The 27,579-nt window shown below is 37.4% G+C and overlaps 2 protein-coding genes across 3 annotated transcripts in view; both read right to left on the bottom strand.

Moving 5' to 3' along the window:
• The window catches only part of LOC306883682 (MORC family CW-type zinc finger protein 3), a 16,550-nt gene extending 4,996 nt beyond the window's left edge, over window positions 1-11,554 (bottom strand). For both annotated transcript variants that reach the window (XM_079439078.1, XM_079439079.1), the window contains exons 1-14: window positions 11,433-11,554; window positions 11,267-11,339; window positions 10,248-10,380; window positions 9,942-10,162; window positions 9,153-9,300; window positions 7,884-8,043; window positions 6,988-7,116; window positions 6,337-6,456; window positions 5,951-6,054; window positions 5,034-5,201; window positions 1,736-1,855; window positions 1,136-1,213; window positions 824-863; window positions 32-201 (exon numbers count right to left, since the gene is read on the bottom strand). In XM_079439078.1, the coding sequence (XP_079295204.1) occupies window positions 32-201; window positions 824-863; window positions 1,136-1,213; window positions 1,736-1,855; window positions 5,034-5,201; window positions 5,951-6,054; window positions 6,337-6,456; window positions 6,988-7,116; window positions 7,884-8,043; window positions 9,153-9,300; window positions 9,942-10,162; window positions 10,248-10,380; window positions 11,267-11,339; window positions 11,433-11,474 (1,706 nt within the window). In that variant the 5' untranslated portion in view covers window positions 11,475-11,554. The remainder of the gene's footprint in view (window positions 1-31; window positions 202-823; window positions 864-1,135; window positions 1,214-1,735; window positions 1,856-5,033; window positions 5,202-5,950; window positions 6,055-6,336; window positions 6,457-6,987; window positions 7,117-7,883; window positions 8,044-9,152; window positions 9,301-9,941; window positions 10,163-10,247; window positions 10,381-11,266; window positions 11,340-11,432) is intronic.
• A 1,626-nt stretch (window positions 11,555-13,180) lies between these two features.
• LOC306883383 (uncharacterized protein) lies at window positions 13,181-26,813 on the bottom strand. Its single transcript, XM_079438588.1, has 12 exons — window positions 26,636-26,813; window positions 25,671-25,848; window positions 24,934-25,089; window positions 23,756-23,892; window positions 22,126-22,283; window positions 21,846-22,040; window positions 20,722-20,811; window positions 20,415-20,504; window positions 19,068-19,190; window positions 18,438-18,569; window positions 18,146-18,262; window positions 13,181-13,463 (listed from the first exon to the last, which is right to left on the bottom strand). The coding sequence occupies exons 1-12, from the start codon at window positions 26,643-26,645 to the stop codon at window positions 13,353-13,355; spliced, it is 1,497 nt and encodes a 498-aa protein (XP_079294714.1). The 5' UTR covers window positions 26,646-26,813; the 3' UTR covers window positions 13,181-13,352.
• Between the last annotated feature and the right edge of the window lie 766 nt (window positions 26,814-27,579).

Here is a 27,579-nt window from a genome sequence, read left to right as displayed (position 1 = left end):
TGTAAATGGCCGAGTTGTGAATCTGTCAGACCTCGGGGAGGGTGAAGACTCTTCTTCTTCTTCTGTGACAACGACGCTGACTCCATCCTCAGCTGTATCCTGTGTATCTGTCGTTATGGTAATGGTGACCTCATCCTGTTTGCTTTCTGATGCAGGTTCAGATAGTCCTCGACAGAGAGGACGCACTGGGCTTTTACTCATCTACAACACACACACACACACATTATTATAGTCTGAACACGTATTATACTTATTTTAGTCTGAAGTGAGATCAATGTGTCAAAACCAAAATGAGAAGTGATATTTGACATTAATGTGCGTAATTTCTATAAATGCCACAGTATGGCCGCATAACTGCAGCCATTAGAACCAACTACTAAAATATAGTTTCTTATATAAAAAATACTTTTTTTCCATAAAACAGAATGATTTCTAGATGCATTAACTGTAAATGATCTACAAAGGACAGCCTGACTAGTTTAAGAATTATTGGGTCGCTTGGCAAACAGTATCAAAATACTGCAGTTGCCCAAACACTGACACACACACCAACAATTTATGTTTGCATAGGCAAAGCTCTCACATTCATACTCTATTTACATTCATACTCGTATACATTATTTGATATGTCTGCCACATGCAAAAGAAGACGGCCGCATGCAGACCTACAGAAAACATTTATACAGACCAAGCACACACAACTGAGTCAACAAGCCCACAGCGATTGCGATCACACCCTGACACTTGTGAGAGTCAGAAACCCAAGTTCCTGTCCTGAGAAACGAGTACTTCCTCATTTGACACACAAAAAAGAGGTGAATACCTCCAGAGACCTTCCTCTTCTCTTGATGGAGGCATGTTCCCTGCGCACAACAAGACACACATTAACAGCGCATGCATTCATGCTCCAATTTCAGGTATCTGAATGTGGAGCCACGCCATTAGTGTAAAGTTTGTGCTTACAAGTTGTAATAAAGATTACTGGAGTTCATTTTACAAGAATTTTCTATTTCAGTCTTTCTGCTTCAAAAGTTGATGTTTAATTCAATGTTTTACTCGCAGTTTTTTTGTAATAATTTGTGAAATTTACAATGTTTTTTTTTTTGTGGTGCAGAGACAATTTTACTGTCTTAACTGTTTTTTGAGTGTTTTTTCATAGCTGGGTGTTGTGACTTCAGCATTTTCCTCCGTATCCTCCGGTAACAAACAGCTCCTACACAACAAAAGCACAAAAATAAATAAGACATGCTTTGAAATTGAATACGTAGTGTGTGGTTTAATATACACATTTCAGCAAATTTGCATTTCAGCCATCCAGTTATCTTTTCCCTTATGGTTATTGTCTATTTTTAAGCCAATTATGTGTAAAAGGCCTTAACTCTGTTCAGTCTTATTAAATAAGTAAAGAAAAGCAGTGTGTTTGGAATGGAACACTGTACTGCATTAATGCATACTGTGTACTATGCAGTCACATGACCTCACTATGTTTATCACATGATCTAATCAAGCTGCATGTTAATACAGTAAGCAAATCCAGTAGCACTTTTTAATCCTTTTAATTTTTTAATTCCACATTGTGGCAAATCAGGTCATCTGGATACTTCATTCACACAAAAAACTTGCTTAATGCACACAGTATGCATACTGTAGTGAATATATAATGTGTATAGTATACTAGTACTGCATTCTGAACAAACCCATTTAATTTAAGACATTCAAACAGGCATAAACTCACCGTAAGCGTGGTATCGGGTGCATGCTGCATCTGAACGGATCAGGAACGCTTCCAGCAAACAGGTGAGTGCTGATTCCTCTCCATTTCAAACACTCTTCACACTGAATCCACATCACATCCCTTCGGACACAAGAAGGCCATTAATACACCAGCTTAACTTGTGTGTGGAGTTTTTATATATTTTGTAGTGCTGTCAAATCTGTTATCCAAAATAAAAGTTTGTGTTCTAATGCTGTCAAATCGATTAATTGAGATTAATCACATCCAAAATAAAAGTTTGTGTTCTAATGCTGTCAAATCGATTAATTGAGATTAATCACATTCAAAATAAAAGTTTGTGTTCTAATGCTGTCAAATCGATTAATTGAGATTAATCACATCCAAAATAAAAGTTTGTGTTCTAATGCTGTCAAATCGATTAATTGAGATTAATCACATCCAAAATAAAAGTTTGTGTTCTAAGGCTGTCAAATCGATTAATCGCATCGAAAAATAAAAGTTTGTGTTCTAATGCTGTCAAATCGATTAATTGAGATTAATCACATCCAAAATAAAAGTTTGTGTTCTAAGGCTGTCAAAGCAATTAATTGCATCCAAAATACAAATTTGTGTTCTAATGCTGTCAAAGTAATTAATTGCATCCAAAATACAAATTTGTGTTCTAATGCTGTCAAACCGATTAACTGCGATTAATCGCATCCAAAATAAAAGTTTGTGTTCTAATGCTGTCAAATCGATTAATTGAGATTAATCACATCCAAAATAAAAGTTTGTGTTCTAAGGCTGTCAAATCGATTAATCGCATCGAAAAATTAAAGTTTGTGTTCCTAGGCTGTCAAAACAATAAATCGCAATTAATCGCATCCAAAATAAAAATTTGTTTTCTAATGCTGTCAAAGCAATTAATTGCATCCAAAATACAAATTTGTGTTCTAATGCTGTCAAACCGATTAACTGCGATTAATCGCATCCAAAATAAAAGTTTGTTCTTTTGCTGTCAAATCGATTAATCGCGATTAATCACATCTAAAATAAAAGTTTGTGTTCTAATACCATCAAACGATTAACTGCGATTAATCACAACCAAAATAAAAGTGTGTTCTTAAGCTGTCAAATCAGTTAATCGTGATACACAGTACACATACATTATGTAAACACAAACTTTTATTTTGGATGCAATTAAACGGTTTGACAGCCCTAATATTTTGGGACATTTATGCCCATGAAATAGCTTGATGAGAGCAGTTTTTGCTCATATGTTGATATAATTCCAGTTGAAACAAAGTTGGGACAAGCCACTAGCCTTAAGTTCAGCTTCAAATCCATGATTTACTACTTGCTATTGCTTGTCAGAGGCAGGTGGTATAGACTGTCGCAGTAAAGACGTACAGTATATTTATAGGTCAAAACCCAGAAATGAACATTTTTAGCTCTTCTAGTTCCATTGTCCTGAAGTCAATGGCTTTTTGGTTAAAGGGTGATGCAATTTCTTGTTTTCCTTTTCTTTAGTGTGTTATGTAGCTGTTTGTGCATGTATAAGATCTGCAGAGTTACAAAGCTCAAAGTCTCCCACAAAAGGATTTATTCTATCTAAAAGAGAAGGCTGATCCAAACCAGGCTAAAACGCCTCATTCAAACACGCCCCCACATGTCTACGTCACGATGTGGAAATATTTGCGTAATGCTGCCCAAATGTGCACGCAAAGAAAGAAGGCGGGGTTTCAGTAACCACAGTAGTGTTGATGCAGCCGTGTCAGGGGAGACACTGTGTGTTTCTAAGCGAAGGCAAAAGCACTTTATTTGGCCTTCTGAACGTAGATGCAATTAGGAATCATTGTTAAGATTTGTTTACAACAGAACAGCACAACCCAAATGTTCGAATTTGAGCAGCGCATTTTATGGGCGACAGTTTTGCGAACCTAGGAGAGTACAAGGCTGGCTGTGCACAAAGGCTATTTCTAAAAAAAACAAAAGGTCAATTCCGACTTTGCTATAACAATCTGGCGCTTCTGAATCAGCGACTGTAAGTATGTTTTGTTATTAGTTTAAGTATTTGCTATTGACTAGTCAAATGCGGAGTTTTGCGCAGTGTAGAGTAATGAGTCGTGTGTGTGTGTGTGTGTGTGTGTGAGAGAGAGAGAGAGAGAGAGAGAGAGGGTCACATCACAGTGGAGTCAGCTGTCTTAACCGCGGCTTGTGAGCTGCAAATACATACGAGCATCATCACTGTGTCTGCCACGCGACTCTGTTCCCCTTTCGGGCTTGAACTGATGGAAAAACTAAGAACATTATTAACTGTCTTTATATTTACTTTGAAAGCTAAAGCTGAAGCTTGCGATTATGGTAAGGAGAGTTACATTTCCGATGCGTGCTTGTGGTGTTTGGCCAATCACAATGCACTGGGTCAGTTGGCCAATCAGAGCAGACTGCGAGGCATAGAGGAACTACAATAATGTACAGTATTTGAAAAATAATGTGTTTTTTGAACATTAAAGCATGTCAACATATTCTGTTACACCAAATGCACAAAATAATGATCTTTAAAATAGCATCATATGACCCCTTTAAATGCCTGAAAAAGGTTAACACAAGCTTCAGATATTATGTTTTATTTTTAAGGTTTTTACTTGAAAGGTGGATGCAAACAAATGGCTAATGGCATTAGTACTTTCTTTTTTTTTTTTTTTTACTATTTTCTATATATTTTTGGCCTTATTTCCCTATCTTTAAAAATATATATTTTCAAAAATTTTATTTAGGCTTTGAAATTTATAAAAGATGTGAAGATTATTATGATGAAAAATATGTAAGAATCAAGCGTTTGTCAAACAATCAAACGAAAACTATCCATGTTCTGACGTTACATTTTTGCAAAGCTAACAAAACAAAGCCTCAGTTTTGTTTTCATGGGAACCTTGGTTGTGATCAATCGTGTGTGTTGCATGTTTTAGTTGTTGCATGGTTTGCTCGCAGACATCACAGATATGAAACAAGCTACTATTTTAGCCGTGTGATTAACAGTTTCACGTTTCTCTGCGCCGCCCACCTGCATTTAAGAGCTCAACTCGACCTCTGCCATCACAAGACGCTTTTTGTGTGTGTGTTTTCTGTAATGCACGTATGTGCGAGAGTTGTGGTCTAACAGACAAATAGTCCGTTTTTAGGTTGCACCATCTTTCATTCTTTTACCCACAAACCCATGGTACTATTCTGGCCATCTGACTATCAGATCACCAAAAGAGCAAAGCAGGTACCACAACACTGTTGTGTGAAAAGCTTTGGAGGAAAACAATCATACACTTCTTCTTCCTCCACTTCCTCTTCACCATCCTCTTCATCTGTTTCCTCAGTATCTCCTTCTTGGCTTTTCCTCTCTAAGGCTTGAAACGCTCTCTCTTTTGCTTTCTTTTCCTTCTTTTCACGCCAGTAATCATTCAGTTTGAGACCAAGAGCAGCTAGTGTGAGTCTATGAGAAAAGCAGCAAAAAAAAAGTTAAAGTTAAAAATGGAAATAATAAATAAAATCACATAGGTATTTAAATGAATTTATATAAAATTAATATGTATTTCAAGATTTGATATGCATTTACAGAAAATTATATAATCACTGTACAAAATAAAAACGTGTATATATATATATATATATATATATATATATATATTAGTGCTGTCAAATGATATAAAATCATGATTAATCGTATCCAAAATAAAAGTTTATGTGTACTGTGTTTTTGAAAAAAAACAAAATAGCACGTCATGGATTTATTGCATTTTGGAAAAAAAATAAATCTGTTTTTATAATAAACCTAAAGATGCTATATGAAAGTTTGAAACAGAAAATAGTGGTTTTCATCTTGCCATTTTCTTGGTGAAGAATTAATTTACTCAAATTAATCAAAATGGATTTATAGTGTTTTGGAACCAAACTTTTCATATATACTGTATGTATATATATATATATATATATATATATATATATAAATATATATAATGTTCTATATTTCATATTTGTGAAATATATGTTTCATATATTTTATTTAAACCCATTATTTGTGATCAGCTGAACAAGAAAATATTGTTTCACCAAAGCTTGTTTCTCTGTGGCAGTAAATTTGAATTTAGCGTCAGTCTGGCATTCAAATGAGTTGCTACTGGAGCCAGACGGCACTGCTGTAGCACTGCAGGTTAAAGTTTTTGGTGAGTTCCTGAAATGCACCTGTACTCTTTGGTGTACTCAAAATCCTGCTTGTTATGAGCAGGCTTGAGGAAGTTACACTCAATCACTCCGATGACCCCGACCCCTGACCTTTGACCTGAAGACTGAAGGAGAGAGATGGGAAGTGAAACACGATGATACTTGAACCAAATGCACTTATTGTTTACTACATCTGGTGTAAGTTATAACCAGGCCCAAACATATTATTATTATTATAACATATTATTAAAGTTTTTTTTTATAAACATATTATTATAGTTTTCTGCATTTTCTATGCTGATTTTGTGGAGATTTCTGTGGAATAGATAACAATAACATGAAATACATGTGCGGGTTATGTGTGGACCTGCTTATATCTCGGCTCTCCACATGAATGGATCCAGTACCTTGATTTGGCAGCCAACTTTCTCATGGGCCTTTATCAGTCTGTTTTTATGGTACATCATAATTCCAAAGTGCTCCTTATTTTTCCGGTTGAATCCAAAAGTTATCTTCACTCTCTCATTCTGAGAGTCATGTTTAAAGAAAACACTCTTGAGTCAAAATGAGTTTGACTAGCGGATTATGGGAAAAAAACATAGTAATAATTAATAGTAATCAGTAAATTAAAAAAACATGAAAAAAAATGTTACTTAAAATAAATGTTAACTGATATTAAAATAAATTTATTTCAATCAGATGCCAAATTTAACATTTCACATTTTCATTCAGTTTAACCTGATGTACTTGAATAACTAAAACTAAAGTTGACAGAAATTTGAATGAAAAAAGATAAAAAGGAAAAAAAAACAAAAAAAAACAACAACAAAGATATTTACTACAATTTTAACTAAATGGAAAAATAACAAAAAATGAATAAAAAATAAAAAAATAAAAATGTGAAAATAAAAAATATTTAAAAATGCATATTTAAAAAAACAAACTTAAAAATATGACAAAAACAGAATTAAATTCTCTACAAAAAATAAACAAAAATTTAAACAAAAACAGAAAATATAAAAATAAAAAGTCAGGTTTTGAAGCAAGTGGAAGGATACGATGAACTGGGGTTTATAGACATCATTCTCGATCATGGACAGACTCTTGGCAATCAGCTTAGTCTGAACTTTCTTCTCTCTCAAGATGATCTGAATCCTGGGCTTCAGGTAAAGGATACTGAGATACGCCTGGAATGGCAGACAGAAATTACATTTGTGTTGGTGTTTATTTTTCCAGTTAACTGCATTTAATTGAACAAGTTTTTGGTTAAACACATTGTCACCGAACAGGTACAGCGGTTTCACAGCCTCATTGTGTTTACAGTCACACTCTTGCAAAATATTCTAACTCAGACATTCAGATAAAATGTTTTTTAAGGAAAGTCTTAAGAGTTGAAGTCATGTGACCGTGGTGTAGTTCGCGTATAGCCTATGTTTAGCTTTTTAATTCTGGCGAATGTATTTAGTCTTCAAAATTAATTAAAGTTGTGTTAATTTGTGAAGATTATAATAATGAATCATAAATTTCGTTGGCCTCAGAATTTATTTTCTGCAATAATCCAAAATCCGATGGAAAAATTCTACTAGGTTTTGTTGAGGGAATCAGGCTGATGCTAATGTAATATATACACACACACATTTTTAAATATAGAAACACAACAATTTGTACCTCAGTGGAAAAGACTATTTATGACAGTTTCTGATCTTTATCCCTGCACCACAAAGTTACTTTAGAGTCTCAAATTCACCAGTTCACACTGTATTATTATTCTCTCAGCTCCACCTAAAATTCTCACACAAACACACACACACACACACACACACACACACGCGCACACGCACACAGCCGCACACGCATACATATTTGCATTCACACTGTAAAATAACCACAGGCCATAAATATCAAGAAGTTTCTCGCTCTGTTGGTCATCTCTCTGTCTCTCTCTCTCACTCACTCTGAGAGAAAACTCCATCTCAGGGACGCTGTTACTGTCTCTGCGGTGCTTGTAATAATCTCTCCTCCATTTTCCCTGCATCTCCTCTGATTGGATCTCTGGCAGACGGATGTCCTCCGCATCCGTGTCAAAGTCAAACTCCGGCTTTCCATCTTTATTTCTATGAGAGAAGATTGTAAAAATTTGATTTAAAGATAAAAATCTTTTTAAATCATTCAAGTTAGAAAGAGAAATATCTTTAAAAAAAAACATTAAAATATCAAGTCACCCACTCAATATTTTTAGCTTTATTTTTCAATGCTTATTTGTTTGATTTTATCTATCAAATGGTTCAAATGTAAAATAGTTATGCTGATTACATTTGCACTTACATTTTAGGATTTGATCAAGGAAGTGGCTAATAAACATATCACAAAATCTACCATTCAAACCAAAAACAATTTTATTTGTCCACCAAATAAAGTGACACTGTAAAAGTCCTGATATCTATGGAAGCATGAGATAAAAAGGCTGCAACTTTTTATCTGACCATTTGGACTTTATTTCTTGCATTTCTGAGAAACAAGTCAGAATTGTGAGATATAAACTCTGAATTTTGAGGTATAAACTTTCGAAGAAAATTTCATATTTGTGAAATATAAACTTATATTAAGATATAAGAAATTTACATCTCACAGCTGTGGTTTTTGTTTTGTTTTTTGTTTTTGTAATTGTGCGTTATCGCACAATTCTGACACGTTTCCTCATGATTCTGAGTTTATATCTTGCAGTTCTGACTTTTTTTCTCAGAATATTGAGACAGAAGTCTGAATTGTGAGATACAAACTCAAGAAAAAAGTCCAAACTGTAATATAAAATTTACCTTTATTTATTTCTTATTCCATAATGGGAATTGGCTTCCATAGGTATCTGAGATAAAAGCTTGTAAATGTACTCAAAAATACAAGTAATCACAGAAATATGACTAGAAAATAGCCAGTTGCTTATCTGATTGCTTAAATATGCTATTTGTTAGAGTTGAGAGAATCACATGCTGTAGGGTGATTAAAATAACTTAATTTGTTAAACTAAGCAGTTCAGGGTTATATTCAAAACATACACAAACCAGGAGTGTGTTGTTATGACAGAGTCAGTACACTCACCTGCATGCAACATGTAAATCACATGCAAATTAATTATGACACTGAACATAATGGTTCTCTTGTCTGCATTTGTTCTGTAATGTCATCTTTCACTACGACTGACCGCATCCATGCAATTCTGACAGACCTGCGGATGTTCCAGATGAGTATCTTGGTTCCTTTTTTGCCCTGAATGGAGTCCAACTGCTCTTGTAACTCAGGGATGCTCTGGAAGAGAGAATATTTCAGGATGGCTCTCAGACTGGCCTCTGAATCCTCTGTTACCACCAGTGTCTGTGAGGGAGGAGTTAAAGTCATCTGAGACATCTGTTTACAGTCTATATGCTTTGAGTGCATGCATATGCATGCAAAACAAATACATGCATCTTATTTTTTCTGTATGTATATAGTCTATGAATACAGTCTACTTGTCAACAATATGTATGCAAAGAGTACATACACATGTATGCAAAACAAATGCATTTTTTCTTTAATCCTCCTGTTGTGTATTTGACTCCCCCTAATTTTCAAACGGTTCAAAATACTGATTATTTTTTCTTGGAATATTCCTCATTTATGGTCAAGAATGAGCATGCAAAGTTTTGCCATTGATGTGTTTTGAAAAATTGTTAGGACTTTTAGCCCAACACTAAAATACAAAGTTTCAAAGTTTACTCGAAATTGATAATCGCCTTCTGAATCATCCAAGGAAAATATTACATTTCTCACCTACTTTATATTTTGTAGTCTCTGACCAGCTAGAATAGACATTTTCTGTTTTTATATGAATATTTAGTGTTTTTCAAAGTGATTTTTGTCAAATTGCAAACCAATGTGAGTGTTCAAAGCTTTAGAACACAACAGGAGTTTAAATCAAACAGAAAAAAGCTCAAGTCTTGAGTTGAAAGACCCGTATTTCTACTGAACAGAAGGATATTGTTCTGTTGGTTGAACGGGGCGATGGGTACGATCACAGCCTGAGCTTTAATGGCCTGTAAGAAGCTTTGAGACAACATGCCCACGCTCTGACAGCCTCCATTTTTTGTAAAGATCAGAGCATCACGGCCAAGACGCATGGAACCAGACTTAAACCCATTTCCGTAAACGCCGATGGGCTGATGACTGCCTTTACTGGAGCCTTTCTCTGTGAATCCAAAGCTGTAAAGAAAATGAGAGATTCCTCTTCACAAAATGTCTCTCCTCAACAAGACTTGAGGCATCATTCGTGTCTGTTTTCACACACCTGAGCATTTTGTGCAGTTTGTTGGGCGTCATACCGCTCCCGTTGTCCATAAAACTGAGGCACAGCTGTTCTCTGACCGTCACAACGTCAATCCAGATGTTCTTGGCTGTGACTCCTGGGTCAGATGCATTATCTACGACACACATTAATATAATTTGAGTGCAACTGCATACTGATTACTTTTTGCAGCACTTTCTATTCTGTCTTAGACTGCAAGCCATTGCAAAAAGGTAGCTCTCTAAATATAACCTACAACCTAAACCCAGACACAGGAGCCGTTTAACAGGATGTCAAGAGGAAACTGCAGATATATTAAGACGGATTTTGTTAAACCTCAAACCTTAATCATAAAGTGATAAAAGCAGACAGGTTTAGAAATATTTCCCCCATCATCTCAAAGACGCAGTTTCCTGTCTCTAACGGTACTGAGATCCGATCCTGAAAGCTTTACATATTTCCATCAGCTTTTACCATAAACCATCTATCTATCCTAGCAGAGAAACCGCAGGTGTATTTCATCACGTTTCACAAACACACCATTAGTCTTCATTTGAACACTGCATCTATAACGTTAAACCCATCAAACTTATTTTTGATGAATGCTTTGCTTGTAAAGTGTTCGTTTATCTTGAAATAATTTTTGCATTTATGCATTTGCAGATGCTTTTATCCGAACTAAATCAAAATGCATTCACTGGGATGCACCCAGAAGTATTGCTCTATGCGGTATTTTATTATCAAATGCAATAACATTCAGACATTTTACGTGTTCAGATACTATAGACCCACTATGCATTTAATCCAAAACCCAACTTAAACGCGCAAAATGCATTGTGCGTGTTGACATTACGCCATTAATTATCATTAAAGCATCTGTAAGATACTGTATTTTGCCTTAAACGAGCTGCAACAGGTGCGCAAGTGATGTGCGCATTTATTGTCTATGAGATTCGCGGAAGTTAAAACCGAAAGTATCGAGTTTTCCTCTGAATAGGTGAATGCATTTGTGTTTTGCTCACCGATGAGTTCCGCGACCGCACTGAAGGGCCATGTGTGACTGGTGGAGTTGCTCTCCAGGTACGACGGGCTCATCTATAAAAACAACATTACGCAATATATAATCATCGTAAAGTACATCGTAGAGCGTGAGAAAAGACTTTAGAGAAGATAAGAAAGAGTACACACAGAGCTCAGCCGGATCCCGTGTTCGCTCAGTCTCGCCATCATGAGGGTTAAAACACACGTCAGATAAAAAGAGATGCAGATGGTTCATTCTTCCTCCTTCAGTGTCTGTGTGTGTGTCTGTGTGTGTGTGTTTGTGTGAGATGGTGTGACGGGACACTCCCACCCAGAGCTCCACAGAACACATCTCATCTGCACACAGTCTTTTTTCTTTTTGAGTTAGCTTGCTATGTCATATATATATATCACATTTCGTTTTATTATAGGCTATATTTTATATGAAAAACTTATAATATATATAAATGACCTTATTTTTATACTAATATAATGTTCTTTAATACTGGTTACCAAAATAAAACAAAATAAAATGTATTTATTTAAATACTTTATTTATTATTTTAACATTATATTATATATTAAATAGAGAGCTCAACGCGCTGCAACTTCAGAAAACCCATGCAAATAGAAAACGCACCAGCAAATCAAGAAAACATCTTCATCAGTTTGACAGCAGGTGGTGCAAATGCTCACAATGCAAACAAATAAAGAATTTTATTTGCAGTGCGTTTCTTTGTTTGGTTGTTTTGAGTATTTGCAGCGCGTGTGTTGTCAAATTGATGAAGTTGCAGGTAGGTTTTTTTTCTATTTGTAGCATATTTCTTTGTTTGGTTGTGTTGTGAGCATTTGCAGTGCATGATTGTTTTTATAATTTATTTGTATTTATATGATTATTTTCAAATATTTATTTCTGTATTTGTTGTGTCTGTGTATTTTACGTTTTGAGTAATATAAAAATATCATATATGTTTACACTGGCCAAATCATGAGAGACAAACATGATTTTCTTTGTGAGCTTTCTCTGAGATATTAAGCTAATACAACAATGGAGAAAAATGTGTCTTGGAAGGTAATTGCAGATATTATTTATTTATTTATTGTAGTTTTTTTCTGTTTATCTGTAGTTACTATTAAAGGGATCCCTGGGTGTTAAGACTTGTATGGCTTTATAACTTAAATTATGTCTCTTACTGAAATATGTAGATAAAGATTTATGTTATTTTTTAAAAAAAAATCATAGTTTTATACATATTTTGAACCATGGGGGGCGCCATTATTCTGATGACGTAAAATGGTTGCACTTGGTGAGCTACTAGCACTACCTGTTGCTATTTTTACCGCAACACATCTCGGAATAGACAACTCAGAAAAGATACTGAAAGAGCTTACAGGTGGCGATGGATATAAGTATAGGTTTAAACCAAATGCTGTACCATGGATTTTTCCCCACAAGGAGTCGAAACTCCCCGGATCTCGAGGGAAATCTGCGCTGAGAAACTCCTCTAGCGGCCGTGCATCCTGATTAGCATCGGCATGTTTACACCTTAACAGGTGACATCTAGCGTTTCTTGTCTCAGCCATTTGTAAGCTATTTCAGTAGCTGTGGTCTACTAAAAGACTCAAAGGCATCAGGACTAAAGTAGAGAAAAAAGAAGCGGGTCTTGAGGAAGTTTTATTCGTCCACAGGCATCTTCTTATTCTTTTATCCTCTTCTTATCGCTAGGAAAGCAGTGAAGTCTTACATTGCTTCTCTTGTTGCCCTTCGACTGAAAATTACAACCAAAAGCCACACAATGTGGTATTGTATCAGTATTTTATTTTCTTGAGTTGTGTATTCAGAGTTGTAAATTGATAAATTGAGTTGTGTTGTTGTAAAAAGCGCCAGTAGCTCACAACAAACTAATAAAAAAAATATAGAAAAGTAGAATTTTATTAAATGATGCTGCATAACAGTATGTCGGTCTTAAAGCTCTGATACTCAAATCTTGCACACTTGTGCAATTCACAGAATTAGACAGAACAGTGAGTTTAATACAGCAAATATATTGATTTTAATTTAATCATTAGTTGGATTATTCCTCTCTCTCATTCTTTGGTGGCATAGAAAAGCCCCCAGCGTTGGTCTCCAGTCTCACAGCGCTGCAGTTTTTCTGTCCATCCGTTTACAACGGCATCATAGTCTTCCTGAGAGAACTCCTGTGGAGGACACAAAGATTGCAAGAGTTCACGGTAAGCTGCTTCCTTTCCAACATTATTCATGCAACCATTAAAGGAATAGTTCACCCAAAAATAAAAAACATTACTCACCCTCAGGTTATTCGAGATGTAGATGAGTTTGTTTCTTAATGGGAACAGATTTGGAGAAATGTAACATTACACCACTTGCTCACCAATGGATCCTCTGCAGTGAATGGGTGCCGTCATAATGAGAGTCCAAACAGCTGATAAAAGCATCACAATAATCCACAAGTAACACAACTCCAGTCCATCAATTAACATCTTGTGAAGTGAATAAGAAACAAATCCTTAAAGACATTTTTTACTTTAAACTGTTGCTTCTGGATAAAATATGTGTCCTCTCTCCATAATATTAATTGTGGATTATTGTGATGTTTTTATCATCTGTTTGGACTCTCATTCTGACAGCACCCATTCACTGCAGACAGAGGCGGACAAAGTACACAACTCCATTACTTGAGTGAAAGTACAGATATGGGGTAGTCGTGGCCTAATGGTTAGAGAGTCGGACTTGTAATCCGAAGGTTTACGAAGGCCGGCAGGAATTGTAGGTGGGGGGAGTGAATGTCCAGCGCTCTCTCCACCCTCAATACCACGACTGAGGTGCCCTTGAGCAAGGCACCGAACCCCCAACTGCTCCCCGGGCGCTGCAGCATAAAATGGCTGCCCACTGCTCCGGGTGTATGTTCACGGTGTGTGTGTGTTCACTGCTGTGTGTGTGCACGTTGGATGGGTTAAATGCAGAGCACGAATTCCGAGTATGGGTCACCATACTTGGCTGAATGTCACTTCACTTCAGATAATGCTGGTCAAATATTACTCCATTACAAGTGAAAGTTGTAAAGATAGATATTTACTTAAGTAAAAGTAAAGAAGTTCTTGCTTTTAAAAGTACTTAAGTACCTAAAGTAAATTTCCTTTTTTATGTCAATGCACTGTTTTATTATTGTTGTACATAATACTTGCAATATCTCTGGAGCAACTTATAATGCACCTACTGAATACACTGACTAGTATATTTGGAATAAAGAGCTTTTAGAATGTTAAAAACCTATGGGGAAAAAAGAAAAAAAAAAGATATATATATATTGTCAGCAGATAGACACAGGACTCAGAGGTAAGTGCAATACAATCAACAGGTTTATTGAGTAGCAGCAGAGGGGAATGAGATGAGCAAAATGTCCAGGTAAGCAGGCGGGGAATGGAACTGACACTAGGGGCTTATTTGAGTGTGAATGTCCTTTTTCCTTTTCCAGGGGATCCGGAGGTAACAGTGGAGCGTGGAGACGGTGGAGAACTGGAGAGGTGGAGAACAGGCATAGGAACACTGGAGCAACTGGTAAGTAGACAAAAGGTAAGTGGGTCAGGTTAGTCAACATGGAATGTTTGAGACCAGACCATGAGTGAACGGGAGGAGTGCAGGGATATAGTGCTGCTGATTAGTGCTGACAGGTGGCGGTGATCAGAAATCATGGGACTGGGATCTGGTGAGTGTCGTTAGTGGAGACTGCAGTGACTGTTGTGACTCTCTGACAGTACCCCCCTCCTCCAGGGGCGGCTCCTGACACCCTATTAGGCAACGGGGTCGACCACGGCCTCTGGATGCGGGACGGTCAGGGTGGTTCTGGTGAAACTCAGCCAGGAGAGAGGGATCAAGCACATCGTCTCGGGCCACCCAGGATCTTTCTTCTGGCCCGTATCCCTCCCAGTCAATAAAATATTCCAGGCGACCACCCCGTCACAGAGAGTCCAAGATGTCCTGCACCCTGTAGACTAGGGGCTCCTCGATGATCTCGTGAGGAGGAGGTACTGCAGGCTCGTCGGGTTCGGGGTGAGGCCGGGGTGATTTTCTTGAGAGAATTTTGTGCATACTCGGCCCACGGGAGGAAGCGGTTCCAGCTGTGCTGGTTGTCATGACAGTAGGCCCGGAGATATCTCCCAATCTCCTGAATCTTCCGCTCAGTCTGGGGGTGATACCCTGAGGAGAGACTGACGGTGACATCGAGGAGTTTGAAGAAAGCCTTCCAGACACGGGAGACAAACTGTGGCCCACGGTCGGAGACGACATCTTCCGGGATGCTGAAGGTGCGGAAGCGATTATGAAAGAGGGCCTCTGCTGTTTCGAGGGCTGTGGGTAAACCCCGGAGGGGAATTAACTCGCAGGCTTTGGAGAATCTGTCAACTGCAACGAGTATGCAGGTAAAACCTTCTGACTTGGGGAGATCTGTGATGAAGTCGACTCCGACGTGGGACCAGGGGCGACGTGGAATGGGTAATGGGACAAATTTTCTGGCGGGTAAGTGATGTTGAGTCTTGGAGATGGCGCAGACTGTGTACGCATCCACAAACGTGCTGGGAAACATCCCGGGCCATGCGGATCTGTTCATCCAGGGTCCACCGGATGGGGCTCACAAGGACGGCTGGAGGGAGTATGGGTTCAGGTGTGGAGGGTTCGTCGGGGGCAAGGATACGTGAAAGCGAATCCGCCTTGACATTCTTATTGCCGAGTCGATACGTGATGGAAAACTGGAACCGGTTGAAGAAGAGGGCCCAGCGAGCCTGCCGGGGGTTTAACCTCTTAGCATTTCGGAGATGTTCCAGGTTTTTGTGGTCAGTGATGACCGCAAAGGGGTGTGGAGCTCCCTCCAGCCAGTGTCTCCATTCCTCCAGTGCCAGTTTAATGGCGAGTAGTTCCGCTCTGCTGGGGAAAGCTTCCTGGAGAAGTAAGCGCAATGTTGGAGTCGGGGAGGCTCTCCGTGGTATTGAGACAGCACTGCTCCCATGCCGGTGGTGGAGGCATCCACTTCCACTATGAATGGGAGTTGGGGTTCGGGATGTGAGAGGATGGGAGCAGTGCAGAAGGCCTCCTGGAACTTCTTGTAGGCGGCTCGAGCTTCGGTGTTCCAGGACAGAGACTTGAGAGCATGGAAGTGAGGGGGGCTGAGAGGAGACTGAAGTTCAGAATGAACCTCTGGTAGAAATTTGCGAAGCCGAGGAATCGTTGAAGTTCCTTTACTGACTGAGGCTGGGGCCAGTCCCGGATGGCTTGGAACTTCCCCTGGTCCATCTGGATCCCATTCGCACTGAGGATGTAGCCGAGGAACTGGACCATGGGGCGGTGGAACTCACACTTCTCGAGCTTCAGGTATAGGTGGTGTTTCCTGAGTTGGCATAGGACCTGCGTCACGTGATGGCGATGTTCGAGTAGATTAGGATATCGTCTATGTACACGATAACAAACCGGTGGAGGAACTCCCGGAACACCTAGTTCATAAACCCCTGGAAGATGGACGGAGAGTTGGAAAGGCCATACGGCATGACCCGATAATTATAGTGCTCTGAGGGGGTAATGAACGCCGTCTTCCACTCGTCTTATAGGCGCTCCGCAGGCCCAGCTTTGAGAAGATGCGGGCCCCACAGAGTTCCTCGAGAGTGGTCGGTACCAGAGGAAGAGGATAAGGGAGCTTAACAGTTTGATCATTGAGGGTCCGGTAGTTGATGCAGGGCCGCATGCCTCCGTCCTTCTTGCCCACGAAGAAGAAGCTTGAGGCCGCCGGAGAGGTTGAAGGGCGAATTAACTGTTGTTGGAGAGCCTCCTTGATGTAATCCTCCATCGCCTTGCGTATATGTTACGAATTGTATACGTTTGTGAATTTTAATTTGTATGTTTGCGCGAGTGTTTTATGGGTGTGTGCACGCATCGAGTTTATATGTGCTAGTGTTTATAGGTGTATATGCATCGATCAAGTTTATATGTATATGCGAGTATGTATAGGTGTGTCTGCATGCAGCGAGTTTATATGTATGTGCGTGTCTTGTTGTGGGTGTATATGCATTGATCGTGTTTATATGTATTAGCGAGTGTCTATAGGTGCATGCATGCGTTTATATGTATACGCAAGTTATTCACAAGTGTATATGCATTCATTACTAACATGGGTATGGATTTCATATTAGAGTGCACGTGTATTTCATATATATATTTTGAACATCCAATAGCATAACATGTATATGAGAGTAATTTATAGGTGTATATACACGTGTTTTATGTATGTATTGATAAGCGAAGTTTGATTTAAATCCTACGTGGCACCTCATAGGAAATCACTTCATGTAGCCCTACAAGAGTGATTACTGATAAACACACACTGACTTTCAAAGCTGCTACATAGTAATGACTTTCTACTTCGAGGACCTTGATAGAAATGTACTGGAGTGAAAAGTACAATATTTGTCTTTCAAATGTAGTGAAGTTAAAGTCATAAATTTCCAGAAAAAAATAATACTCAATTAAAGTACAGATACTCAAAAGTGTGCTTAAGTACAGTACTCAAGTAAATGTACTTAGTTGTCCGCCTCTGACAGCAGAGGATCCACTGGTGAGCAGGTGATTTCTCCAAATATGTTCCAATGAACAAACAAACTCATCTACATCTTGAATGGCTTGCATTGGAATGCTGAGTGCATTTGCATTTTTGGGTGAACTACCTCTTAAATGAAAGTGAAACATGTCTTCAATGCCTGCAAATGTGGATTAAATAAAAAGGGAGGGAAAAAGGGAAAATGTTTCCTCCAACAGCATGCAAATGTGTGGTTGTACATGTAATGCAGACGTTACATGAGCAGGAGTGTGTGTTTACCTGTATAAACTCCTCTTTCATCTCCTCTGCTCTCTGCAGTTCAGCCTTTATGACTTGAATAAATTGCTCTGTTCTGTCCTCAACGCGAACATTACTGAATCCCACCTCGCCCAGGAACTGAAAAACACACACAAACACACTCAGCAAGAGCATAAAGCCCTTTGTTCCTGTGCTAGATTTTTTGGCATATTCAGCATTGTAGTGACCGCTATCAGTATTACATAACAGATCAATTCTAAATCTCAGTCCAAACAAGTTTTAATAATACACTATGAATTTATGATGTCTGTACTTGTCCGTATCTCTGAGGTGTGTAGAGGATATATCCCCGCTGGTTAACATAATCCTGAAACATTGGAGACCAAGGCTTCTCTCCACAGCAGTAATCACTGATCAGAAGTATCCCGCCCGGCTTCAGCCATGACTGTAACACACATACATTAAAAGAACAGTTTATACACATTCTTTCTTTCATGTACATCTATGACAATACCTAATTTGTCAAGTAGAGGGCAGAAAACGCACATTCGTTGCTCTTATTTCCTGAGAATTATTTTCCACGTCAGCATCGAATCCTCATAGTTCAATACAAATGCAAAGGTTTGTTTTTATAAGCCATACATAATGTCACTCATTTGAGTCTTAGTAAAAAAATAAAGAAGGCGCAAGGTGAAGTTAACTGTTAAAACCACATACACAAACACCTACACACATATAGGCCTATTGACTGGAACACCTGCTACCCAATGACAGTATTTACACCCACAGCACACAGATGATCATTTGTGTATCCTCATAAACACACACAACCCGTATGCGCACACATACAAATACACAGTATGTATGCTACTTCTGTGACATATGAAGTGACAGGCATGAAAATAATGCACACATGGAGGATTTTACTTGTGTGAACACTCACATAAAACTTTCTGAAGAGGTCAAGTTTGTCCCTGATATGCAGAATGGTGTCTTTGCTGTAAACCACATCAAACGCAGCGTCAGGAAACCTTCTTTTTGTAGCATCCGACACCTCAAACTGCACCTGCAGGAAGGACAGACAGTTACACTATTATCAGGAAGTGCCGAGCGACTCTCAGAGCTTTCTCAGAATGTAGCTCTGTTCATTCTCAAAACTATGCGAACTAAACTCTTTTTATTTAATATTTAATAACTATTTCACATTTTAAAAGAGATTTCTAAATTTCCTGTGGAAAAAAACTTAGTGTTGCTATATATTAACAACCTAGTTTCAATTGGTGGTTGCCAGGGTGTTGTGTCTGGTTACCAGGGTGTTGCTACATAGTAACAAACCTAGTTGTAATAGGTCGTTGCCAGGGTGTTGTGTGTGGTTACCAGGGTGTTGCAACATTGTAACAACCTAGTTGTAGTAAGTGGATGCCAGGGTGTTTTGTGTGGTTGTCAGGGTGTTGCTATGCAGTTGCTAGGTTGCTATAGGTGACTGCTATGGTGTTAAGGGTGGTTACCAGGGTGTTCCTATGTAGTAACAACTTAGTTGTAATAGATGGTTACCAGGGTGTTGTTATGCAGTTGATAGGTTATTATAGGTGGCTGCTATGGTGTTATGGGTGGTTACCATGGTGTTGCTACATAGCAATAGTAATAGGTACATAGTAATAGGTGGTTGCCAGGGTGTTGTGTGTGGTTATCAGGGTGTTGTTATGCAGTTGTGAATCTACTGGTTTGTAGTATTTTTCTATGTAGTTGCTAGGGATTTCTAGTTGGTTGTCGGGGTGTTGCTATGCAGATGCTAGTATAATATAAGTTGTTGCTATTATGCTATGGGTGCTTACCAGGGTGTTGCTATGCAGTTGCTAGGTTGCTGTGGTTTCTGATCTGTTTTGAGCACTTTGATGGGTTTTGATATGTGGTTGACAGGATGTTGCTATGCAATCGCTAGGTTGTTATAGGTGGTTTCTAGGGTGTTGCAATGTGATTACTGAGCTGTTTTGTGCAGTTTGATGAGTTTTGCTATGTGGCTGCCAGGGTGTTGCTATGCAGTTGACATGCTGTTCTGAGTAGTGTGTGATTTGCTTTGGGGTTGCTATAGTGATCTGGGTGGTTGCCAGGGTATTTCTATGCAGTTGCAAAGCTGTTCTGAGTTGTTGCTTTTGCTATGGAGTTATAAGTTTGTTATAGTTGGTTGCCAGTGTTTCAATGCAGTTGCAAAGCTGTTCTGAGAAGTTTGTTGCATTTTTTATGCAGTTGCCAGGGTGTTGCTAGGTATTTACTGAAAAACTCAACTTACTAATGGCAGTTTCTCCTTCACGGCTCTCTCCATGGCGATCTCCACCATGTTTGATGATAGGTCCATGCCCAGAACCTCAACCCCAAAGGTCTGTCATTAAAAAAAGATCATAAGTTAGTAATTAAGATCAGTAAGTTAGTAATTAATCGGATCACAGTAATCGGAAACTACAGCTGTGAATGATATGAAAGTGGTCAGAATGTACACCGCACTAAAATATAGACAAAACAGAATTTCTGTCTGATAATATTTAATTATGCTTTACTTGTTCTGAAGCAACACATAAACACGTCAATCTTTGACTCACCTTGGCCATGTAGAAATCTCCACCCCCAATCCCACAGCCAACATCAAGAACCTTCTGTCCGGCGGTCAAGTTCAGCATATCAACAAACTCCTAACAGGTTACAGATTTATAAATCAAAGAGATTGAGAGAAAACAAACCATTAATTATTCACTAAAATGAAGAGATAACTGAGAATTAAGAGATCAGTAGTTCTCCACTGCTGAGCCATGAGCCAAAAATGAGGAATCATCAAAACCAGAAATAAAAGTATATGACAGAAATATTCATCAAATTAATTGCTTAAATTCTTAATAATTTTATTACAAACACTTTGGTCTGGTAAACACTTTTGGTACTTTGTTTCTAAAAGTTACATAGTTAAAGTTACTCCAATAGGTGGCGACAAGTGACCATAAAATATAATGATTCATTTAAATGATAGTTTCAAAAACCCTATTCATTCATTCAGGAAGGAACGAAATAAATAATCTTTATGAAAGAGCCATTAAAAGATTTATTTAACTGATTCATTCAAAAACGCATATTTATTTACGAACGAAACAAGCAGCTGTCGAAAGAATCCTTGAATCATTCATTCAACTGCGATTCGTTCTAAAACGCCGATTTTCAATCATTTAGAAACTAAACAAGCTGCTGTCTCATTAAACGAGTCATTGATTGAATCATTCAGCCAACAGATTCATTCAAAAACATACTCACTCGGGAACAAAACATGTGGCCGTTTTATGAACGATTTTTTTAGCATAAATCATTCGACTTATTCATTAAAAAATGCCTATTCTTTCAGGGTGGAATCATTCATTCAACGATTCATCCTAAAAAAACGTATTTTGCTCTGTTTTGCAGCGGTTCTGTTGTGCCTTGGTTTGGTAAGTGGTAATATTGTATCTAAAAATACTTTACTCAAAATTAAAATGTTTACTGAACTGCTGGACTGAAATCTTAGGCTATTCATTACTACACACACAGTACCTTTATGGTACTAATATGCATCTTTTAGGGGTAAAAGGTTGAAAAGGTAGATTGTAGATTGTTTTTAATAATAATAATTATTATTATTAAAAACAATGAACTTCAGATGACATTTTTGAAGATGTATGACTACAAATTCTGCATCCCTGACCTTGGCCGTGCTGCATCCACCTGTGCTGACGTATCCTGATCCGAACATCTTCTCGTAGCGTAAGATTCCTCGTCTGGTGTACTGCTGTTTATCTAGAAACTCCTGGAATGTGGAAAAGCCGCCCTGATGCTGCTGTACCACATCCCGACGGACTTTCTGCATGAGCCAGCACATCTGGTTCTGGTTGTTCTTCATCTAAGACATTTTTAAGCATTTTTCCATTTCAGTTTATTATACAGAGTTCATGTCCTTAAAATAATTTGCTGACTGACTGGTTTACCTTCACATAGGTCTGAATTGTCTTATTGAGCACCATGTCAAACCCATAGCATTTCTTCTCTGTCTGATCTGATTCATCCAGTAGGAATGACGTCATCAGGTGGTTGTAGTAAGCAGGGCTTCTGTAGTGTGTGGGGTTAAAATCTCTCTTGCAGTCACCTGTGGACGTCAAAAAGACATAAAAATTATCCAAAAAATTTTATTTTACAATATTAAATAATCTAAATATTGCTAAATCTGTAATAAAATGAAGCCATCCGTCGGATGACACGTTAAACCGAGGTCCTGACTCTAAAAATTCATTAAAAATCCCAGGATGTCCTTCGAAAAGAGTAGGAGTGTAACCCCAGCATCCTGGCCAAATTTGCCCATTGGCCTCTGACCATCATGGCCTCCTAATCATCCCCATACACTGATTGGCTTCATCACTCTGTCTCTTCTCCACCAGTAAGCTGGTGTGTGGTGGGCGTTCTGGCGCAATATGGCTGCCGTTGCATCATCCAGGTAGATGCTGAACACTGGTGGTGGTTGAGGAGATTCTCCCCCCCTTCCATGTAAAGCGCGTTGAGTACCCAGAAAAGCACTATATAAATGTAACAAATTATTATTATTATTATTATTATAAAGCATGAGGATCAGTGTGTTACGGTGGCCGAGAGAGCTCAACGTGCTGCAACTTCAGAAAACACATACAAATAGAAAAAGCACCAGCAAATCAAGAAAACAGTGTTTTTTTCTATTTGCAGTGGGTTTCTTTATTTGGTTGTGTTGTGTGCATTTGCAGCACGTGTGTTGTCAAATTGACGAAGTTGTTTTCTTAATTTGCAGGTGTAGTGCCATAGTGCGTGCTATATGAGGGTTATTATAGTTAACTAAAACTTTTGTTACTTGAAATAAAATAAACTTTACCTCAAATAAAATACACAAAGAACTAAAATAAAATATACAAATAAAACAACTTTAAACATATTGTATTTCAGCTAATTGCCAAGGCAACATTTCTCATTTTCATATAGTTTTACTTAATGTACTAAAATAACTGAAACTAAAACTGAAATAAAATCAAAACTGTACAGACATACTGTAACAAAACTGATAAAAATGAAAAAACAAAAACTGAAAATAACTTTAAATGTAAAACAAATACTGAAAATCTAAACATATGTATAGAATATAAAAACTAATTTAAAATGTTAATAAAAATATAATAGCATCTCAATTATGCTAAACACTACACTATATGGAAGAAAAATATATATTTTTTCTAGTAATTGTTAACAAAATGCAATAACTCGTGTCTCTGATTTTTTTTTTTTTTTACATCAAATCTCTCTGATTTTTTAATGATAAAATAAATCATGTCCTGCCCTACATTTTTGTGTTTAATAACCTGTTTCAAATAACCCGTTCTCCAATAATAATAATAATAATAATAGTAATAAACTATGGTTAAAGTGTTTATCATTTATTTGCATAACTATAGATTCTAGAAATGCAGGTTTGTCACATTAAATGCTTATTAATTAGGATTTTTGTCACATTGTTTTGTCACCAATCAGAAAACAAGATTGCAGCGTAGTTCATTAAAATATAAAAAAAGAAATCAAATTACAGGGTGTTGCTTCTCTAACCTGACTGGTGAAAGCAGGACTCTCTGAAGAACAGGTATCCTCCTGGGCGGAGCCACATGAGGAACTTCTCAGCCAATGACTTCAGCTCATGATCACTCAGATACATCAACAGCCAATTAGAGAAGACCACATCAAAACTGAAACAGAAAGTGTCAGAGAGATGAAGTGGAAGATGGAGAAAGACATCAAATGAGATGGGATGCATCTTCTCAGATCTTTTTATACCCAATGAGATTAAAATCGAATAATAATAATCTACAGAACCTTTTTCTGCTATAAAGAAACTTTTGTGGAATGGAAAGATTCCATAGATGTTAAATGTTCCACATGGAACCATTAATGCCAATAAAGAAGCTTTATATTCAAGAGTGAAGCTGTGAACTCTTGTACACTAACACTTTCTTTCTTTTCTAGGAAAATGGACCAAAAATACTGATAAATCCTTAGGGGTGTATCCAAATGTTTGGTCAATCAATGCTTTCTAAAATGAGAATCATAGCAATGGCACTCTTAACCTATTTGCCTAAAAATCCTTTAAAGCCTTTAAAAATAGGTCTTTCTCTATTTCATGACATTTCAGCTTGTGAAAGTCTCTGATAACCTGACAACTTGTACTTCCGGAGACTCTGGGTAGTTTGCACTTTGCAGTTTTGAAAAATGGTGGCACCGGAGAATAAAGTGTTCCTGATGGTTTCATTTTTGATCAAACGCCTAATTATTCATCTTAATTCTTAAAGTCTTTTGCCATTAATATCTTTTCTCCTCAAACTGTTTTTTTTTTTGTGTGAACCTGCTTCCCCAATAAGCATTTTTTGTCCAATGATTGGACCTTAATTTTGCAATTTCTACATTATTGCATTTTTCTGATGGGTACTTTATAGTTTTTGACCTTTCAGTGTGTGAAATTTCTTTTTGCCCAATTTTATCTGTAAAAGAAAATCAGCTTAATAATTATACACATCTGAATATAAGACATTTTAACTTCCGGCATTAACAATCTCATATAAATGATTATACTATATACACAATTAATAGTAGTTACTGAGATTGATGTGGTTTGTTATTGGTAAAATGTGCTTGGAAAAAAATATGATCAGAATATTGGCTGGCCTAATAATTCTGCACGCACTGTAGCTGAGTTTATAGGACTCAATATATTTATTGATGCTTTCTCTCACCTGTGTTTGGGGAAGTCCAGCTTTGTGACATCAGCTTGGATGAATTCAGCGTTGCCCAGGTGACTGTTGTCCTTTCTGTTCTTTTCCACAAACTTCTCCATGAAGTCCACAGCGGTCACGTGACGGGCCTTGCCAATGAGGTGACGTGTGAACCGACTGAAAAGAGTAAAGGTCATGATAACAATGCAGCAAATAAACCATGCTTAAAAGCTTAGTACTGGCCAAGAAACAGATTACCTAACCATCTGACCTTTTGATTAGATTTCCACCAGATTTTCATTTGAATGGGACATATAATTGTATTGCTGCTTATAATTGTATACTTGTATACAATGAGTATTGTTGAATTAATGTTCCTTGTTTGTCATTTCAGCTCATTTTTAAAACTGCTATCTTGTTGAATCTCATATAACTTAAAAATGAATTGGTTCTGTTATTTTAATGAGTTCAAGTAATATAAAAACATATGTTGCCATGAATTGATCTCATATTTTTTATAGTGTTGTTTATATATATCTTTAATAACTTGCAAATAATAAGTATAAGTTGTAAGGTGTTTATGCATCATGGCAGTTTTTGTTGCAATGCCTTCAGTTTATGATGATTTTATTTCTAACATGAAATATTTTGTCTTTTGATTTCAGGGTGAAATATGACTTAGACTTGTTCGTATGTTTCGCCCAAACATCAGAGATCTGCAGGTCTCTTCAGAATCCGAAGACAAAGGGATCACTGACCCGATTCCAGCACCAAGTTCCAGCACATCAGAACCAGCCAGAGAAGGGAGCAGAGAGAGAATCTCTGGCAGCTCGTGTTGGGTTAGTTCCTGAGCGTTTGAATCCAGCATCATCTCCTCTACTGTTGCAGACTTGGAATGTTCCTTCCAGAACTGTGTCATCATGTTTCGCTCAGTTTCTATGGAGGCAAACCCCATCAGGTAAGGACACTAAGGATATTTCTAGATTTTCTATTCATGGTTACCTTTACAAAAATTGACTAAACTCTTTAAAAAAAAGGTTCCAACATTTTTTCGCCACAATATAAGATCAGTTTTAGGTTCCCCAAAGAACTTTTCAATGAACATTCTAAAAGAAGTGCGGAGAACATTTTAAAAGAACATTTTCCCACTATAAATAATCTTTTGTGGAACAGAAAGATTCAATGGATGTTAAAGATTCTTCATGGAATCATTGATGCCAATATATTTTGTAAAAGTGTATATTAATTCTGAACATCTTTAGTCCATGTTTGTAAAAAAAAAAAGAAAAAAAAAAGGTATGCAACACATTGAATTAAATATGAAATCTGAAGTAGTTTTGTAGATTAAGTGTATTTTTTTGCTTGTTTATAGTACATAATTATTACGTAAAATAAGTGTTAATTTAAATTTAACAAATTTCATTTGCTTATAGCCTATTGCATGTTTTTCCAAATTTTATGTTCTCTTAATTATATGTTCTCCATTTGACAAAATACTGGCATTGGGGGGAAAAAAATCTCACTCTGACATTAGTATTTGCCATTTAAAAAACGATTTGGGTCAATCCCTAAATACCAATTTGCTAATAAAATTCGAATTATATAATTCCAAATTATACTCCAAAGTGAGTTATATTTAATTAAGTCATTTAAGTTTCATTTCATCATCTCAAACAAGCAATATTGACATGGGAAAAAAAATTGCCATGTGTTTTTGTCTTACCTTTTTCCATATCAGGGAAAAAGAATAAAATAAAATCACAAAACGGAATATACAGATACAAATCAAACTGTTTTCCACCCGAACAGTTTGTTCAGTCAGCTTGTAAGTCTCTTTAAACACTCATGCGCGCTGTCCTGTCCGGGTCTGTATTGCTCAGGACCAAGGAGCGTCTCGCTGCAGCCTGCGGTGGACATCCAACCCCGCCCACATCCAAGCGTGACGTCACAAGCCACGCCTGTGTCCAAATACGTCAAATACTTATTATTTTGAAACAGGAAAAAGCATCGATAAGAAGATAAGTCGAATTGTTTGCAAACCGCTAAAAAAAAACGAAGTTTGCTGTGTCAGTAAGTAAAAAAAAAAAATTATTTAGTCTTTACAAAAACGTTGACAACTTGAATGTGTGCGTCGTTTGTGTGCATGTGTGTAAACAACAGTTCAGCATGCTCAGGGGCGTAGGAGACGCGGGGGACGTGTCCCCCCCACTTTTTTATAAAAAGTAAATTCGTCCCCTGCACTTTTTCATTGGACAGCTGTGTTCTCGACATGTTGAGGTTTTAATGGAGCAATGTATATAAATGAGCAATGTATATAAATGCAGAATGATTTAAAATTCAAAGAGACAATATAGTTTATACATGACGTTTACGTTTCCATGGCAATCAGTCACTCAGTTTGTGACGTCACGACATGCCCAGGCTCGCGCCCGCGGTCCCGCGATAATAGAAAAATAGCTGCCTGGACAAACATGAACTTATTTATTTTCAGTGTATTTTCCCGTAACTCTTTTGTAACATATATACACGTATGTATGTTATCAGAACCCTTCAAATAGGAATAAAGTTAATGTTGAACTGAGATTTTCCAGCGTTTGCATCATTGTGACATGTTTAACTGCCAATTCTACATGATGTATTTCAATCAAGTATGCAAGCACTGATCTG

This window comes from Barbus barbus (genome assembly GCF_936440315.1).
Source record: "Barbus barbus genome assembly, chromosome: 17".
NCBI classification, from domain to species: domain Eukaryota; kingdom Metazoa; phylum Chordata; class Actinopteri; order Cypriniformes; family Cyprinidae; genus Barbus; species Barbus barbus.
Note: the sequence above shows the minus strand (reverse complement) of the source record. Positions and strands in the feature narration are given on the sequence as shown.